This window comes from Chaetodon trifascialis, chromosome 15 (genome assembly GCF_039877785.1).
Source record: "Chaetodon trifascialis isolate fChaTrf1 chromosome 15, fChaTrf1.hap1, whole genome shotgun sequence".
Taxonomy (NCBI): domain Eukaryota; kingdom Metazoa; phylum Chordata; class Actinopteri; order Chaetodontiformes; family Chaetodontidae; genus Chaetodon; species Chaetodon trifascialis.
This window is the reverse complement of record NC_092070.1, coordinates 15469550-15485092: the sequence shown is the minus strand read 5'-3', so window position 1 is coordinate 15485092 and position 15543 is coordinate 15469550. Positions and strand designations below refer to the sequence as shown.

General features: G+C 43.2%; 2 protein-coding genes across 2 annotated transcripts in view; both read left to right on the top strand.

Annotated features, from left to right (window-relative positions):
* The window catches only part of coro7 (coronin 7), a 105364-nt gene extending 96519 nt beyond the window's left edge, over positions 1–8845 (top strand). The window contains exons 10-28 of the mRNA XM_070980792.1: positions 1996–2050; positions 2229–2286; positions 2374–2519; positions 2619–2717; positions 2801–2905; positions 3033–3192; positions 3345–3520; positions 3656–3764; positions 3871–3957; positions 4123–4265; positions 4433–4537; positions 5027–5112; positions 5204–5345; positions 5454–5543; positions 5689–5805; positions 5925–6060; positions 6212–6303; positions 6500–6586; positions 6872–8845. Coding sequence (XP_070836893.1) covers positions 1996–2050; positions 2229–2286; positions 2374–2519; positions 2619–2717; positions 2801–2905; positions 3033–3192; positions 3345–3520; positions 3656–3764; positions 3871–3957; positions 4123–4265; positions 4433–4537; positions 5027–5112; positions 5204–5345; positions 5454–5543; positions 5689–5805; positions 5925–6060; positions 6212–6303; positions 6500–6586; positions 6872–6880 — 2002 coding nt within the window. The 3' untranslated portion in view covers positions 6881–8845. The remainder of the gene's footprint in view (positions 1–1995; positions 2051–2228; positions 2287–2373; positions 2520–2618; positions 2718–2800; positions 2906–3032; positions 3193–3344; positions 3521–3655; positions 3765–3870; positions 3958–4122; positions 4266–4432; positions 4538–5026; positions 5113–5203; positions 5346–5453; positions 5544–5688; positions 5806–5924; positions 6061–6211; positions 6304–6499; positions 6587–6871) is intronic.
* Positions 8846–9142: 297 nt separating this feature from the next.
* On the top strand, positions 9143–11437 carry pam16 (presequence translocase associated motor 16). The gene is made up of 5 exons (XM_070980801.1): positions 9143–9248; positions 9711–9795; positions 10242–10378; positions 10492–10557; positions 11277–11437. Exons 1-5 carry the CDS (start codon positions 9246–9248, stop codon positions 11352–11354), a joined length of 369 nt encoding a protein of 122 aa, XP_070836902.1. The 5' UTR covers positions 9143–9245; the 3' UTR covers positions 11355–11437.
* The last annotated feature ends 4106 nt before the right edge of the window (positions 11438–15543 follow it).

The following is a 15543-nucleotide window of genomic DNA, read 5'->3' as shown; positions in this document are numbered from 1 at the left end:
TTCGCAGTCATGAGGGGCATTCGGTTGTTTCTCCGTGTACTATTACTGCAAAACTGCCAGGAGCAAAATTATTTGAAGGATGTGAGTTAATACAGACTGTTTTTAGGGCCTGCGCTCGTGTAGGTTAGTTTGTCAGACTGTGAAAATCTTCTTGTTTCAAACGCATACGAACGCGCTGCTGATACACAGTCACACTCATGTATACAGCGCAGACCATCGCGTGTCACTATGTGCCGTTGCTTAAGATACCCACACTAAGTCTGTCATTATATTGTCATAGTTGGAGCATTACATCACCAGTCTGTCATTCCCGGTTGATGTGGAGGCAGCCGAGTGGCGTTCCTCTAGAATAGTGCCATTACACAAGGTCATCATCATAAGCCAATCTCTGGGGCCGCCTCTGCACTTTAATCAGCCTATCTGTGGCCTGCGATGTGAAGTGGTCCGATCAGCCGCCACTCTCTGCCCTCTTTCCCTGTCTGGAAACCAGCACAGCACGCCACTCTCATCGATGACGAGGGAGACACATTTCTGTATGAATGAGAGTAAGAGGCAGAGAGTGAGGGAGATTTGTCGGCCGTGCCTGTGTTTGTGCAAGTGTGCCGCCTGTCTAAGCCGAGATTTCCTGTTTGGTTTGTTTACTACAACCAGTTGTACTTTCCCCATTGAGTTAAGAGCTCATTCAGTTTCCTCATCCCTCAATCTTCTTACCTCAAATCATGCAAGGAAGCAGGTGACTGAGGCCTTGTTTACGCCTGCCTGGGCGGAAGCTACTGTTTTGCTGATTGATGAATCATTTAAAGGTACAGGGTGCTTTGCAGGAATTGCCTGTTAGTGTTTGTAAACACAACGTTCAAGCTTGGCAGCTCCTCGCTGGCTCGACGGCAGCGGAGGCGCTTTGCTTGTACGCACACTGCAAGCTTCATCAGTGCGAGCATGACATTTGCTGTAATGGAAAAGATGATACTTCAGAGAGCTCACGAACCTCTCCAACAGAAAATGGGCCAACTCGGCGCCGCTCTTCATCCCCATCCTCTCCTTCAATGCTTCCCAGTGGGTGAAAGCCAAACCTAGATTCACTCTCGTTTTGGAACAAGTCTTGTCCGCCGGGTGTTTTGCATCGCTATATTTGTGTTTCTCGCCGCTGTGTGCACCATTTTTGTAGCTTCCTCTTGGATGCGTGCCCTGACCTCACCTGCACGCTGTGATTGGCTGGGGTCTACAAACCCGCTGCAGCACAAAATAATAAGAAAATACAGGCAGAGGGCCGGATCTCTGCAGAAAAATACACTGCTACACACTTCTAGTGGGTCATAAGTGATGATTGAGAGGGATTACTTTTGTAGGTATCTGTACATTGTTTGTTTTTATAGGAAAATCCTGCATTATTTGAGGATTTGCTGTGTTTCTGTGTAAATGTGATAGTAAACTGACTGTCTTTTTGGGTTGAAGAGGTCATTTAGGAAACTATGATGGTTGTTTTTCACGACTTTCTCTCCCTTTGTTGACTAAAATGCATCAAGTAATTGAAAATATTCAGAGCAGATTAAGCAATAATGAAAGTAATCCTCAACTTTTCGCCCTTGGTTTGTTTTTCTTGGTCTATTTGACAACATATTGAATTCCTCGTGGCTTTTATGCTTTTCTTCTTTGATATTTTTTAGCCTTTTATTGTGCAACTTAAAAGCACAAAGGAATACAAATCAGTGCATGTGATTGATTCTGCATTTGTTTCACTTCACACTTCACTTCACAGAGCTTTTTTTCCCTAACCTGCAGATAAAGATCAGGGGGGAAAAATCAGACACAGCTCAAGTCTGTTCTGACCGCTTTAGCCCTAACATTGAGCATACTGCTCCATCTAGTGGTGCATTTGTAAAACTTCAACCCATGGACCCTGTGGCATATTTAAATAATGATGTAATAGGTGTGCTGCATCAGTGTGCTGCTTCAGATCACAATTTGAACATCTCTTTCTCATTTGTTTGCTTTCAGGATGCTGATCCCTCTGTTTGACGAAGACACCAGTCTGCTCATACTGGCGGGCATGGTAAGATGTAGCTGAATGCCCCTCTGTTCTGTCAGGTGAAAACTTATAGGAATTTATGCCTGAAAGGTTTGGTGTTGCCGTGTCACAGTCAGGAAACCAGCAGCTTTGGCGGTTGCGTACTTTAAAGGTTGTCTGTCCGGTGCATCATGTTTGAGTTACTGTTCTCTCTCTCTGGCAGGGAGACACCGTGATTGATTGCTTTGAAGTGTCCACCTCTGAGCCTTTTCTCTCACAAGGTGAAGCTTGGTCATCTGTTATCTGTCAGATTTTTACCACTCCTTCTCCTCGTATCTGATCTCTCTCGCTCTCTTTTCTCTCTGCAGTGAGCCACTGTCTGACAGACGCCTCGACACGAGGCGCTGCCATGGTGCCCAAGCTGGCGTTGGATGTCATGTCCTGCGAAGTGATGCGCGTGCTTCAGCTGACAGACAGCTGCATTGTGCCAATCAGCTATCAAGTTCCTCGTAAGGTGTGTTTGTGCACAGTGCACATGCAGCAGATTGGTAACATGTGCGTGGAATGTACATGTTGGTGTTTTCATGCATGCTTATCTGCGTGTGTCTTCCAGCATTCGGGCCAGGAGTTTCATGATGACCTTTACCCAGATACAGTGGGCACAACTCCAGCCATGTCTGCTGAGGAGTGGTGGCAGGGAGGAGACAAGCAGGTAAAAAATCTCCACCTTCAACAAGTTTATCTTGTCTTCAGGCTGTACGGACGCCTCAAACAATCACCTCTGTTTGTCCTCAGGTGGAGAAAGTCAGCCTCCACCCAGACAAGCAGCCCAAACCGAAGGCTCCACCAGCAAAGCAGACGCCTGCAAAGAAGGAGCTGGCTAGCGGGGGGAGCAAGGAGGTGAGAGACACACACACTGACTGTCGATGTAATGATGGTACTCCATCCAAAATGCGCAGCTGTAAAATAAAAGACAGAAAGTTTTTTTTTACTGTGACAAGTTAACAGCCACCCTGCTGTTCTGCAGGATCCGGCACACGGCTGCTCCACCTCCAGCAGTCCTCTGAGCACTCCCAGCAGCAGCGCTGCCCCGTCCCGCTCTCCCTCCTCCACCTCCGGCCTCTCCTCAGGCTTCCTCCCCAGCCCAAGTCCCAGCCAAAGCGCCAAGGCCATCCACAGCCTGCTGGGTATGAACACACACACACACACACACACACACACACACACACACACACACACACACACACACACACACACACACACACACCTCATTCTTCATCATGGAGTCTGTCATTTTAATTCTTTACTGAGTGTTAAGTCAGAATTATCTCCGATCAAGGGCCAACTTCCAAGTTCCGCCACATCCAGGGAGCAGTGATGCACCGGGACACACACATCACCAACCTGCATGGCCTCAACCTGACTACACCAGGCGAATGTGACGGCTTCTGTGTCAACCCCCAGCGCGTGGCGGTGCCACTCGCCATCTCCGGGGGCCAGATCGGCATCTTTGAGGTACGACAAAGGCTGGAAATGAAACTAAAAAGTGTTTATGTCACGTTGATTTAGTGGTGGTCTCGTTCTCTGTTGAGCATGCCTTTTTTCTGTTGTTCTTCAATGACTTGAGGCTGTGTATTCTCCTCTCCTCAGCGCTCTCAGCCTGGCAGGCTTCCAGACACAGCCCTGCCCACCATCCAGAACTCTGTAAATGTGGTCGACTTCTCTTGGGACCCCTTTGACACGCACAGACTTGCTGTGGGTGAGTGAACACATGTGCTGTAGAGATGTGAGCGTCTGCAGACGGATGTATGCATTGACTGCTCTAAGTGCGTGAGTGTGATTTGACGTGTCTCTCTCTGTGTTAGCTGGTGATGATGCAAAGATCCGGGTGTGGCAGGTACCAGAGGGAGGGCTGAAAGAGACCCTGACTGAGCCTGCGTTCATCTTGCAAGGTAAGATAGTGCCCACTGACACACAACAATTCATGCAGTACAAAGACTTGCAGGTATAAAGACTTACAGTGCATCTATGTGAACAGTTTCATGTGAAAGAAGGAAGAAGGTCATGATATTACAGTAAATGTCAGGTAGATTGACAGCTGCTCTGACCCCTCAAAGGCCACACGGAGAAGATTTACTCCATCAAGTTCCACCCTGTGGCCAGCGACTTGCTGGTGTCTTCATCCTACGATCTCACAGTCAGACTGTGGAACCTGGACACCAGAGATCAGGTCAAAGTCCTCACAGGTCACCAGGACCAGGTGGGTGACCAAGATTTATGCCTTGATGAAATTGTGGAATACATAACTAAATAAGTAAAATTTGGGGTATATGTTGGTTTGCTGACTCATACTGGAGTGAATATATCAACTCTTCATTTTGGCTTTCGTCTTCTTCTTCCTTGTCTTCTCTTCTGGGTTATATTCAGGTCTTTGCCATGGCGTGGAGTCCAGATGGCAAGCTCCTGGCCACAGTGTGCAAAGATGGGAAAGTTCGCATCTATGACCCCCGCAAGTCCACTGCACCAGTGCAGGTATGTACAACACATCGGAGGATGTGGGAGGATGCAATGAAAAGAAGGTGAGATTTGTCTTTAGGTGTGCATTATCTGCACGAGGAAGAGATCAGTTAAGATAATCCTTTATTGATCACACAGAGGGGAAATTCAGGTGTTACAGCAGCACAAGGAAACAAGTACAGATAAATAAATAAACTTAAAAACGAAAAAGTTATAAGTACATAAAATAAACACATACAGTCTCCTCTTTATATTCATGCTTACATTTCATTTAACAAAACATGAATTAACCACATTAGAGCAATATAATTTGGTGGATCTTTTCATATTTTCTTTTTTTTTTTAATCTTTTATTTATTTTGGGGTTTTTTTTACACAGCAGTGTGTCACTGCTTTGTAAGAGCAATAAGCTGCCTATACAGTGCATTAGAATATCTAAGAGGCATCGCTGGACAGGAAGTGGCGCATCACAGTTTGTCACTGTGCTGTTTTCTGTTTAATCAGGAGGGCCCAGGTCCTGAGGGCCACAGGGGAGCTCGAGCAGTGTGGGTGTGTGAGGGCAAGTATCTGTTGGTGTCAGGATTTGACAGGTACTGAACATGGCAAACACAAATATATGCAAAATGTGTCCACATATCCATCAGAAGAAAGGCTCACCACGGACTCTTTCTTGTTCTTCAGTCGCAGTGAGAGAGGACTCTACCTGTACTCTGCTGACTCCCTGTCCTCTGGAGCTATAGCCAGCACCCTTGTGGACATCTCCCCCTCTACCCTCATCCCTTTTTACGACCCCGACACCAGCGTGGTCATCCTCACTGGAAAAGTAGGCAAAGAAAAAGAATATTATATAGTTGGATGTAAGTCACATTTGAACCAAATGGAGATCAAAGCAAGAATTCGATGTAAGCTGTGTGTTTCATGTGTTTTCCAGGGTGACACCAGAGTGCACATTTATGAGCTCGTTCCTGATGCGCCGCACTTTATTGAGTGCAGCAGTTTTAGCTCTCCTGAGCCGCATAAGGTACTGAGCCGAACTCATTCATTTCATCATATTTCAGTTAGCAGTCACCATGCATCTGCACGCATGTGCCATCGTCGTGATGCTGTGTGTGTGTGTGTGTGTGTGTGTGTGTGTGTGTGTGTGTGTGTGTGTGTGTGTTCTGCAGGGCTTGGCCTTCCTGCCCAAGACGGAGTGCAGTGTGCGTGAAGTGGAGATAGCTGTCGGACTAATGCTCACCAAGACGTCCATAGAGCCAGTGGCCTTCAGAGTGCCACGGGTCAAGGTGAGCCAACTACACCACCTAGTGGACACATGCGTCTCCCCGATGGTTGATTTTAATAAATGGCTTTGGCTTTAACAATAGAAGGTATAACTGTATGCGTCTGACTCCGGGTTCTGCAGAAAGAGTTTTTCCAGGACGACGTGTACACAGACACAGCAGTGTGTTGGGAACCGGCACTGACCGCCTCTGCCTGGCTGTCTGGCTCCAACGGCCAGCACAAAAAGATCAGCCTAAAGCCTAAAGACATGACGCCAGGTGAGGACACAGACCAGAGTGTGAATATGTGTTTGTATCATGTGACCTTGTCTAACATAGCTCTTGACTGAGATGATAATGCTTATCTCTACAATCTGCATGTCAGTATACGATCCTGGTTTGATGCTGTGTGTGTGTTTTTATTTTTCAGTGAGTGAGGCCCCTAAAGAGGCTCCAGTGAGGAAATACCTGCCCTCATCTGTTTACCTGGAGGAGAAGACTGATGAACAGAAGAAAGAGGAGGTGAGGATGAGGACCACTGTGAGCTGATTATACTCATACTCGCACTTAAGTTTTGAACGCAGGGCTTTAACTTTTAGTGGAGTGTGTGGTTTTATTACTTTTACTTCAGTAAAGGATGTGCATGTACACGCAATAGCTGCTGAATAAAAGTACTTTTTTGATATGCTTTAACACTGACTGTGTGTGTGTGGCCCAGCTGCTCAGTGCCATGGTGGCTAAGCTGGGGAACATGGACGACCCCCTGCCGCAGGAGTCCTTCGAGGGTGTGGATGACGACGAGTGGGTGAGTGAATGTGCCGGAAACAGCTGTGAGAATGAGTCTTTACAGAAAAAACTGCTAATGTCTTGTTTACATATGATCAGGGATGTTACACATATTACATAATTTTATCACAGCACTGTTCCACTGAGAGCTGATAGATGATAACAGTACATTATCGCCCAGCTTAAGGTTTACAGTAGTAGTACCTAAATATTAAGACCTTAACATCAAAGGTATTAATGTAATGCTAATCACATTACATTTCTGTAATCCATCTTTGCTAACTGTGGCTGTTGTGTTGTCCAGGATGACTAGAGGGGACATCATCTTGCCTTCGGTTCAATCATGGTGCCAACAGCAGGGAGGAGGGAGAAGATCAAATGTCAAGATGGAGGCCACCCACACGACCTCTGAGCTTCATCAGCTAACATTAGCTAACATCTCACCTTCTGCACACGCAAAGAATACTGTACAATGTGAAAGTATGAATGATTCGAGGAAAGCGAATCACAATAGCTACAACACCTTCTGATATGGATACGCATCACAATGTCTGTTAAGGTTTGGATCAAATGTCACGTTGTCGAGTTGGTGTTCATCGTATTGGACTGCATGATATTTGATATGTGATTATTAGATATTTCAGAAGTCACTCTGGGATCAATCTGACGTAGGCATTGCTTTGTTATACTAGTGTAAACTGCAACATGATATCACACTGATTTTAAAAAATCCCACCATACACAATGATACAACAATAGCTGAACGTATATAGCAAACATGCTTGTGGTGAATCTAAGTCAGTGGTTTCACATGAGCTTAATTGCCCTCTAAACTGATTGTAAAACACACTTAATTCAAAGTTGACAGAAACAGAATGAAACTCACCAAGACCGTCTTAGTGAGTCTTTGGCTCAAATAAACCATTAATGCCTCTTTGTGCTACAGGGTTAGCTCCCTGAATAGAGTCTGTCACTGGGCAGTGGCTCTCACTTGTCCTTCAGAGGCAGACCATTTAATTAGCAAAATAAAGTGACAAATATATTCGTCCCAACCCCAAGCAGTTACACTGATGACAAATAACTGTTGTCTGTGGTATGTGTCCATGGTTTAAGCATGATAGTGATATGTGCTCATTCTGTTATTTTCTGATCTCCAGGCACCAGGTTGTGTAGCACTGCATACAAAATTTGCTGTCTGTGTGCACATTTACCTCCACAGTGGACCACAGCTTGCTTTTTCTACCGGCCGGTCACGCGAGCACGCTCAGTCGCAATGTGTCTTTCAAAGATGTAATGTTGAAAAAAAAAAAAAAAAAAGATTACGTTGAATAAGTGAACATCATGCATCTGATAACAGAAACCTTGGTCTTCCTGTTTGGTCAGGTAAAACACACACACACACGCACACACACACACGATTACTGTAACATGTTCAAGCCTTCAGCAGCAAAAACCGCACCGAGGATACAACAGGGTCACCAGTGCTCATGTTTGGCCATGAACTGGAATTTCTAATGACAACAACATAAAGTTCGCTCTTGTTTGTTAGCCAACGATAGCATAAGATGCCATTTTAACATGATTATGTATTCCTGTATGTCTGATTTGATTTTGCCATCCAGTGGTCATATAATAGTCTTATGAGTAGGCGTTAGAGGTCAGTGAAACCGAGATGTTGTTAAAGCCAAACCAGAGGGGCCTTTGTATACTCTGAGATGATTGTTTCCTTGCTTTCTCTTCTTGTTTTGCTGGGCAGTGGAGTTTTTAATCACAATCTTTGTTGGTTTTCAGACTGTTTGGGGGACATTCCTCACATAAATGAGCTAATTTTCTTATCTAATGTTTAATAAGTAATCATGGTGTTAATTACAGAAAAACAGCACAGTATTAATAACTTACAATGCAGCCATAGCAGCCATCATGTATTTTACCAATCAGGGCTACAGCAATATCCAGAACAATAATCCAGGCTTGAACCTACCAAGTTTGTTTACAACCTCTGATGGAAAGAAATAAACCATCGTGCGCATCATGTTGTACAAATGAACTGCAGGTGTCGTCAGTGTTTGTGTGATGTTGATTGTATGTGCTTGTGATTCTCGACCGCCATACTTTGTAATGTGTGGGTTGGATTAACTTGCCTTCCATTGTATTGAAAAAAACAACTTCCTTTTTATACAGTGAGTAAAGCATTGTTGTTTTTTTCTGTCTTATTTGAGTTATGGTTTGTGGATTTTTTTTTTTCAATACTGTCTCGCAATAAACACCTTTTGAACCCAGTACTACTTGTCCTTTTGTGATTAGGTGGATACATGACCCATAAATTGATTTATGAGCTCACAGACATTAAGGTCTCTGTGGTGGAGACAGTGGGTGCCCAGAAATTGCAGACAAAATAAGTGTATAAATTTACCCAATAAATTAAATAAATACATTTACATTTAGAAAAAAGAAGAAGGAACGATATTAACTCAGTCGTCAGTCCTGAGCGAGAGGCTGCAGTTTGACTACCCGGCCAGTAGGGGTCAGTATAAGAAATCTAGCCATTCACCTGGTTTATCTTGAATTCAGTGTTCTCGATGCTTCCTTGAACTATGACCCTTCAGTAACCTTCATTGGTGTCCATGTGTGAAAACAGAAGCCATAACCTATCCGAGGGACCTGTATAATGTTATAAAATGGTAAGAATACTCTTTAAAATGGTCGCGTTTATGTTTCCAAACTCATAGCAGACATTAGCGAGTCAGGGGGCTGTGATGCTAGCTAGCATTAGCATGAGTAGCTTTTCCAACAGCGTTAACGTTCCATTAGGTAGCTGAATACTCTTCAGTGGGACATATTTTATGTGATTTAGGTAGAAATTAATAAACCACAATGTTAATTCATGTCTAAGCAGTGCGGAGGCGCGTCTGGAAGCGCTGTCGAGGTGTTAACAGCTGTCATGAAGGTGCTTCTTACATCCGTACCTGCAGGCACGTCCTGCCTCAGTCTGACATCAGCTTAATTGTGTCATTCTGTTACGTCACATACCAAACTAATAAGCACTGACTGGTCGTTTGGTTCCCATGACTGTCACTGTCAGATCATTCGTCTGTTTATTGCTAGATTTTTGCATTCTTGAAGCTGTGTCCTCTCCCCTGCAGGCCAAGTATCTTGCACAGATCGTTGTGATGGGAGCGCAGGTGGTGGGGCGTGCATTTGCGCGTGCTTTACGGCAAGAATATGCAGGTATGATCCATGACTTGGCTGTAATGTCACTGATTTTAAACGTGCTGTGTTAAACAGATTGACAGAGAATAATTCAGCTTGTTGAAGGAGTTTTCTTTGGTTTGAATTTTTGATCCCACAAAACAATTCATTTGAAGCAAGACCCGTGATTCAGGAAAACTGTGATGGACAATTTTCAGTGTTTTCTGACATTTTAAAGCTAAACTAAACGAGTTATCAAAAAAATATCAAATAATAAAAAAATATATTATTATATAATAATTAAAAAATAATAAAATATTGTTCATTGCAGTAAGGGCTGGGTGAAAATGGTAATAATATTTCAGACTGCTCAGGTGATCACCCAGCTTAAGTTGCAGCTCAATGTAAAATCATTTTTGCTTTCACGTTCTTTTAGGTCGTCTATTGAAATGAAGTCCTTGTGTGTGCTGTGTTTTCTCTCACAGCCAGTCAAGCAGCAGCGCAGGCCAGGAGCCAAGCAGGTCAGCAGTCCGCTGCAGCCTCCAGCCTCACAGGGATGAGCCTGCAAGAGGCGCAGCAAATCCTCAATGTGTCCACACTCAGCCCTGAGGAGATTCAGAAGGTACAAACGCTCTCTCTGCTGGTACTGGTCCATATGTCTCTGCTGTGGTTCTGTGATGTTTTAAATCAAGATCAAATGCTGTTAGTTGAAACTGAAGCATTTCTCTTTTGCAGAACTACGAGCACCTTTTTAAAGTGAATGACAAGGCCGTGGGCGGTTCGTTTTATTTACAGTCAAAAGTAAGTATTCTGTATCGCAGGATGTGAGACCTTGCACTTCGCTGTATGTTGTTGCATCGTTTGCACAAAGCGTTTCAGTTGAGAGCTGAGAGTGGAGTGAGTGTAGAGTGGAAAATATATATACAACACAAAAACAAAACATGTAAAATGTTGTATAGTAACATGCTCGCAGTCACTGGTGACCCAATTATTCTGCAGCCCGGGTCAACTGTTCACTTCTCAGCCTGCAGGCCAGGTGACCAAAGCATGACGTGAAGCTGACTGTGACTGTTTTGTAAACCATTTTAAGGCTGACTCACTGACGCAGTTGAGTCTCCTATGAGGATGGAGATCATTAAAACATTTGCAGATTCCAAGGAGCTTTTTTCAGTTTTTCTTATCTTCACAGTGTTTTTTGTGGCTCAGTCATGTAAAACGCCTTGTGTTGAAGCTAGTGCAGCGGGGAACAATGATCCTCAGATGTGCCCTCAGTCACTCTGTTTTGCTCATAACATCCAAACAAACAAAGATCTGTTTTTCTGTCTGGGTTAAATATCAAATTATGACTAATGTGACTCAATGCGTGTGGGAGGAATCCACGCTTTGAACCAGGTCGATGGCTGTTGCTGCTTTTATCTCTCACCCATTCCTCTCTGCTCTGTGCAACCCATAGTGTAATTTTGTTATTTCAAAAGTGTCTTCCCTCTCTCTGAGTCATTATTATTATTGTTTGTGTCCAGGTGGTGCGGGCTAAAGAGCGTCTAGACGAGGAGCTAAATATACAGACACAAGAAAAGTCGCAGAATACAGAAACATGAACTGTAAAATGATGCTCGCCCTGTTTTTCCTGTTCCCGTCCTCTGTAAATTATAACCCAATAAAAACCTTCTCTTTTTCTCTAGCCTTGACTTTGTGGCATTTTTGGCAATGGATGTCATTTCATAACAGGGCAGTTCAAACAATAGTGGTAAGAATATGAGCTTATTATCTTCACATATACTATAGATGCACACGAAGCAGGTAAAAGCTTGGCAGGGGAGGAAAGAAGACCAGGAGGGCTTATACGAGTCCTCACCTAGATAATAAAGCAATAAAATGATGAGTACAACAGCAACTAAAGAAGAGGAAATTTGGAGACTAAATATGCATGAAGTGAAATTGTGGTCAGTTACCCAAAGATCTCTTTAAATAGGAGATTAAAAAAAAAAAAATGTGATTTGAAAATTGTTAAAGAAGATGATGATTTCAAACATGGATTTAGTGAATTCCAGAGATAAATCTCTAACTTTGATGGAAAAATGATCATTTGAAGCTGAATGAAAGTCCTTTGAACATCTTGTTGAATATGATATGAAGATGATAAAAATGCTTCATGCTTCTGATAATAATTCTGAATTACTTTATATATTTTAGCTTAATCTTTAGAACTTTACAACAACTCACTTGTCATACCTCTAGTAGGCGATATTGCCTTTCAGTCTCTCAGCTCTCAGTTGACAGCAGTTCTTTTCTCCTCAGTCAAACGCTTTCTGAAAAGTCTTCATTAATAAAAAAAAGTTCTTTGCACATTTCAGGATTTCTTCTTTATCCTTAAACCGAATCAGTTTCAGGACAATTGGTCTTGGGTGTCCAGTGTGGCCATAATTTCCTGCCATGTGCTCTCTCAGTTTCAGTGAGCTTCGGGTCAGTTTTAAAGTGGTGAGAGAGATCTTTTGCTTTGCTCTCAGTGTCAAGCTGTGATGCATGTTGTGTGTCTGGTAATCATCAGTGACTGGGTTATTTCTCCTTGACTGGTTTTCCAGGTAATCCAGCTCATTAGTGGATGTTTGGTAAAAATGAGATTTTGATTTCATCCATGCTTTTCTTCTTATTGGCATTTAAGTCATCAAAGTCAGCAAGTCTGACTTTTAGTTCCTGAATATTCTTCGACATGCTTGTAATAATCTTAACAAGACCATCAACAGGAGAGATAGTAGAGTCAACCGAAATCTGCATACAGGTTTTAAAACCCATGAACCACAGACAGAGTGACAGGCTGTTCTTCATTTCTTCTAGACATTTTGATGATGTGAATTATAAATGAGGAGCTTATTCTGAAGAGACAGTCAATGAGGAGTTAGGTGTCTTAGTGTGTTGACCATCCTCACATCATATATTATTTAGATATTTAAGTAAACACTGTCCATATGATTTTAATAGTCTAGAAAAAAAAACCTTGCAGCTGACAGGAAACAGGAAACCAAAGAAAAAGTGTTAGATATTAATCAGAGTGATATGATTGTTTTTATTTAAGTGAAGTTTGACAGCAGCATCAAGTCTGCACATGTTGGTCTGAAGAGGCAGAGTCACATTTACCTCGCTGATGTCTCGCTTATGCACATTTCCATGTCAATTTATTGTATGCTCTGAACAGAAATAAATACACACGTTGTATCAAATACAGCTTTATTAAACATTTTTCTTTTCATTGACATTATTATCAATATCGTAATAAAATTCCTCTAAAACAGGAGAACACCGCTATGTTGTACCAATTGGAGACTTTTACAACTCTAAAATTCTGCATGTTCAACCACAGAACATGATGCCAGGAAAAAATATATTTTCATATAATCATTTTTTTCTTATAGTGTATAACTTCTGTATTTTACCTATAATAAAAAGGCACTTGGAAAAATTAAAATACTGACATAATATCTCACAAATGTGCAAAAAAACATAACTTGGAACAGGCCTTGCATGGCCTTAGTCTTATCATTAACCCTTTGTGCAACACTGTGGCACTTCAGTCAATGGCACCCCTTTACAATGACACTGACCTAGCTAGCTAACACAAATTTTGTGCCCTGGATTTCCACTTTCATAGCATAAAGTGAGGGTTACTTTAAAATCTCCAGGAGCAAGTACCGCTTTTATAATATTTAAAAAAAAAAAAAAAAAAAAAAAGACTGTAGCAACTGAGGATGATTTTTACAATTATTCTTGTTTCCCAAAACAACTGATGAATAACGCTCTACGCTGAGAAAGGATGTGGCAGCATCCCCGTATCTACACACGCTATGAGGGGAACAAAAGTGCAGTTTATTACAGACTTGAGCTCAAAGGGTTAATGGATCATACAGCTTATTTAATATTGAAAGGTTGTGGACCCCGGGAGGATCCGTGTCGTGTTAGTCAGCTTTCTGCCGTCGCGCTGAGTCTCTGTCCCTGGCTTCGACCTGCAGAGGAGAGACACGCCGACAGGGAGGAGGAGGAGGCGGAGGAGAGCCGCCGCATCTGTGGGTTTCGCTGTTGCCACGGCAACCGTGTCTAGCCTACTTAACACCTGTTTCTGGTGACATCACGCGCCAGGATCGTCCACTCACAACAAGAGATACTTCTCAACGCCGAGCCTGAACCCAGAGGCAGGGGGACGGGGCGTCTGAGACAATGATGACTAAGAATCGCTGGGGCGGAAACACAGGTATGCAGTTCATCTCTGCAGCGAAGGCCTGCGGGCAGCCCGCGCTCGTCCTCAGACAGGGAGGGCTATATTTGTTTCTTGTTTACTACTTAGTTTTCCCCATCTCTGGTAGAAAAGCTTTGCGGCCGGGAGGTGGGGGAGTTGAGCCTTTTGGGTTTAATCTATAAAAAAAAATAGAAAGAAAAAACCCAGAGGGCAGACAGAGTTCAGTGGCCTAGTTTTCTGCAGGCTGGTATGCCTGTGAGTGGCTGCCACATTGGACGCAGCACAGCTAGTGACTTCAGAGCTGAGAGGGCCGTCAGCTGGGTGGGTGGCCAGACGGAGAGCGGCTGCACAGCGCAGCCATCCTCTGCTGGCACACAGCATCTCCCTATCTGCTGTCCATTCATTTATTCATGCAGCCAATCCTTTCTCTCTTTGCTCTCACACTGTGCCAGCGCTGCCCGCCATTTCACAGTCATACGTTTTTTTATTTCTCTATGATTTCCCTTTACCTGATTGTGGAAATAAAAAGAGCGGAGTATGCGAATCAAATTTAGCCCAGAGATCATTTTGCGTTCCGACAGTATTTTATGCACACAGCCTCTCGAAATGATCTTCAGTACACCAATGTGATTGTCATAAAGGAATGTAATATCATTTGGTCCACTGGATGCTCCCATAATCCATATTCCCCCCAGAGCAGTGGTCTCCAACCTTTTTAGCTTGTTACCCCTTAAAATAAAGCCTTATGCATTGCTTCATTTGGAGGGTTTTGCAGCCCTGAACAGGTGACCATATACAGTTTTTCAGAGTTACTAAGGGTCTGCAGGGTCTGCACCTGGGCACAGCAGTGTTTGAGCTAAATGCTAACACATTAGCAGGCTAACACACTCACAGTGACACATGCATATTAGCATTGGCTAATAAGGACTTAACACAAAGTACAGATGGGGCTGATGGGAATGTCATTAGTTTTGCAGTTAGTCATAAACCAAAGTGTTAAATTAAAAGTTAAACGAAGTCATTGTAATTACACCTGAGGGGAACAAGAACCTGTGCAAGATTTTGTTGAAATTCATCCAATAGTTAACAGGCATTTCACTAAAAAAACTCATAGTGGCACTATGAAAAAATATGCAATCCATTGACTAAATGTTGAGATATTTCAATCTGGACCAACAGTGTTGGTTTAAAAAGCTAAATTACTGTAGAAAAGTCAGAAAAAAATAACATAATTTTGTGAAAAAGACAGCTTTTCCTTTTTCTTACATCAATGTGACCATCCTGTGACCCTTCAGATCTACCCCAAACCCCCAGGTTGGGAACCACTGCCCTAGAGGACCACCCAAACCTCCCATCTTCTCCTCAACCCCTCAAAAGACTCATTCTCGACAGCAGAAAGCTGAGTGCAGAGCAGCCGTCGCAGAACACAAGAAGCAACTTCAACATCAGAAAAAATGTCTCGTCTGAACAACAGCAAAAACAAAACCAAAGACAACGATAAAAAACAGCAATAACTGATTATTTCTAAGAGTGGGCGATGGAAAAGGAAGACCACCAAC

Excerpts from the sequence above, each read along its gene's own strand:
- pam16 (XM_070980801.1), top strand. Across the intron at positions 9,796-10,241 it reads TTTACGGCAAGAATATGCAG|CCAGTCAAGCAGCAGCGCAG; the intron begins GTATGATCCATG and ends TTTCTCTCACAG. Across the intron at positions 10,558-11,276 it reads CGTTTTATTTACAGTCAAAA|GTGGTGCGGGCTAAAGAGCG; the intron begins GTAAGTATTCTG and ends GTTTGTGTCCAG.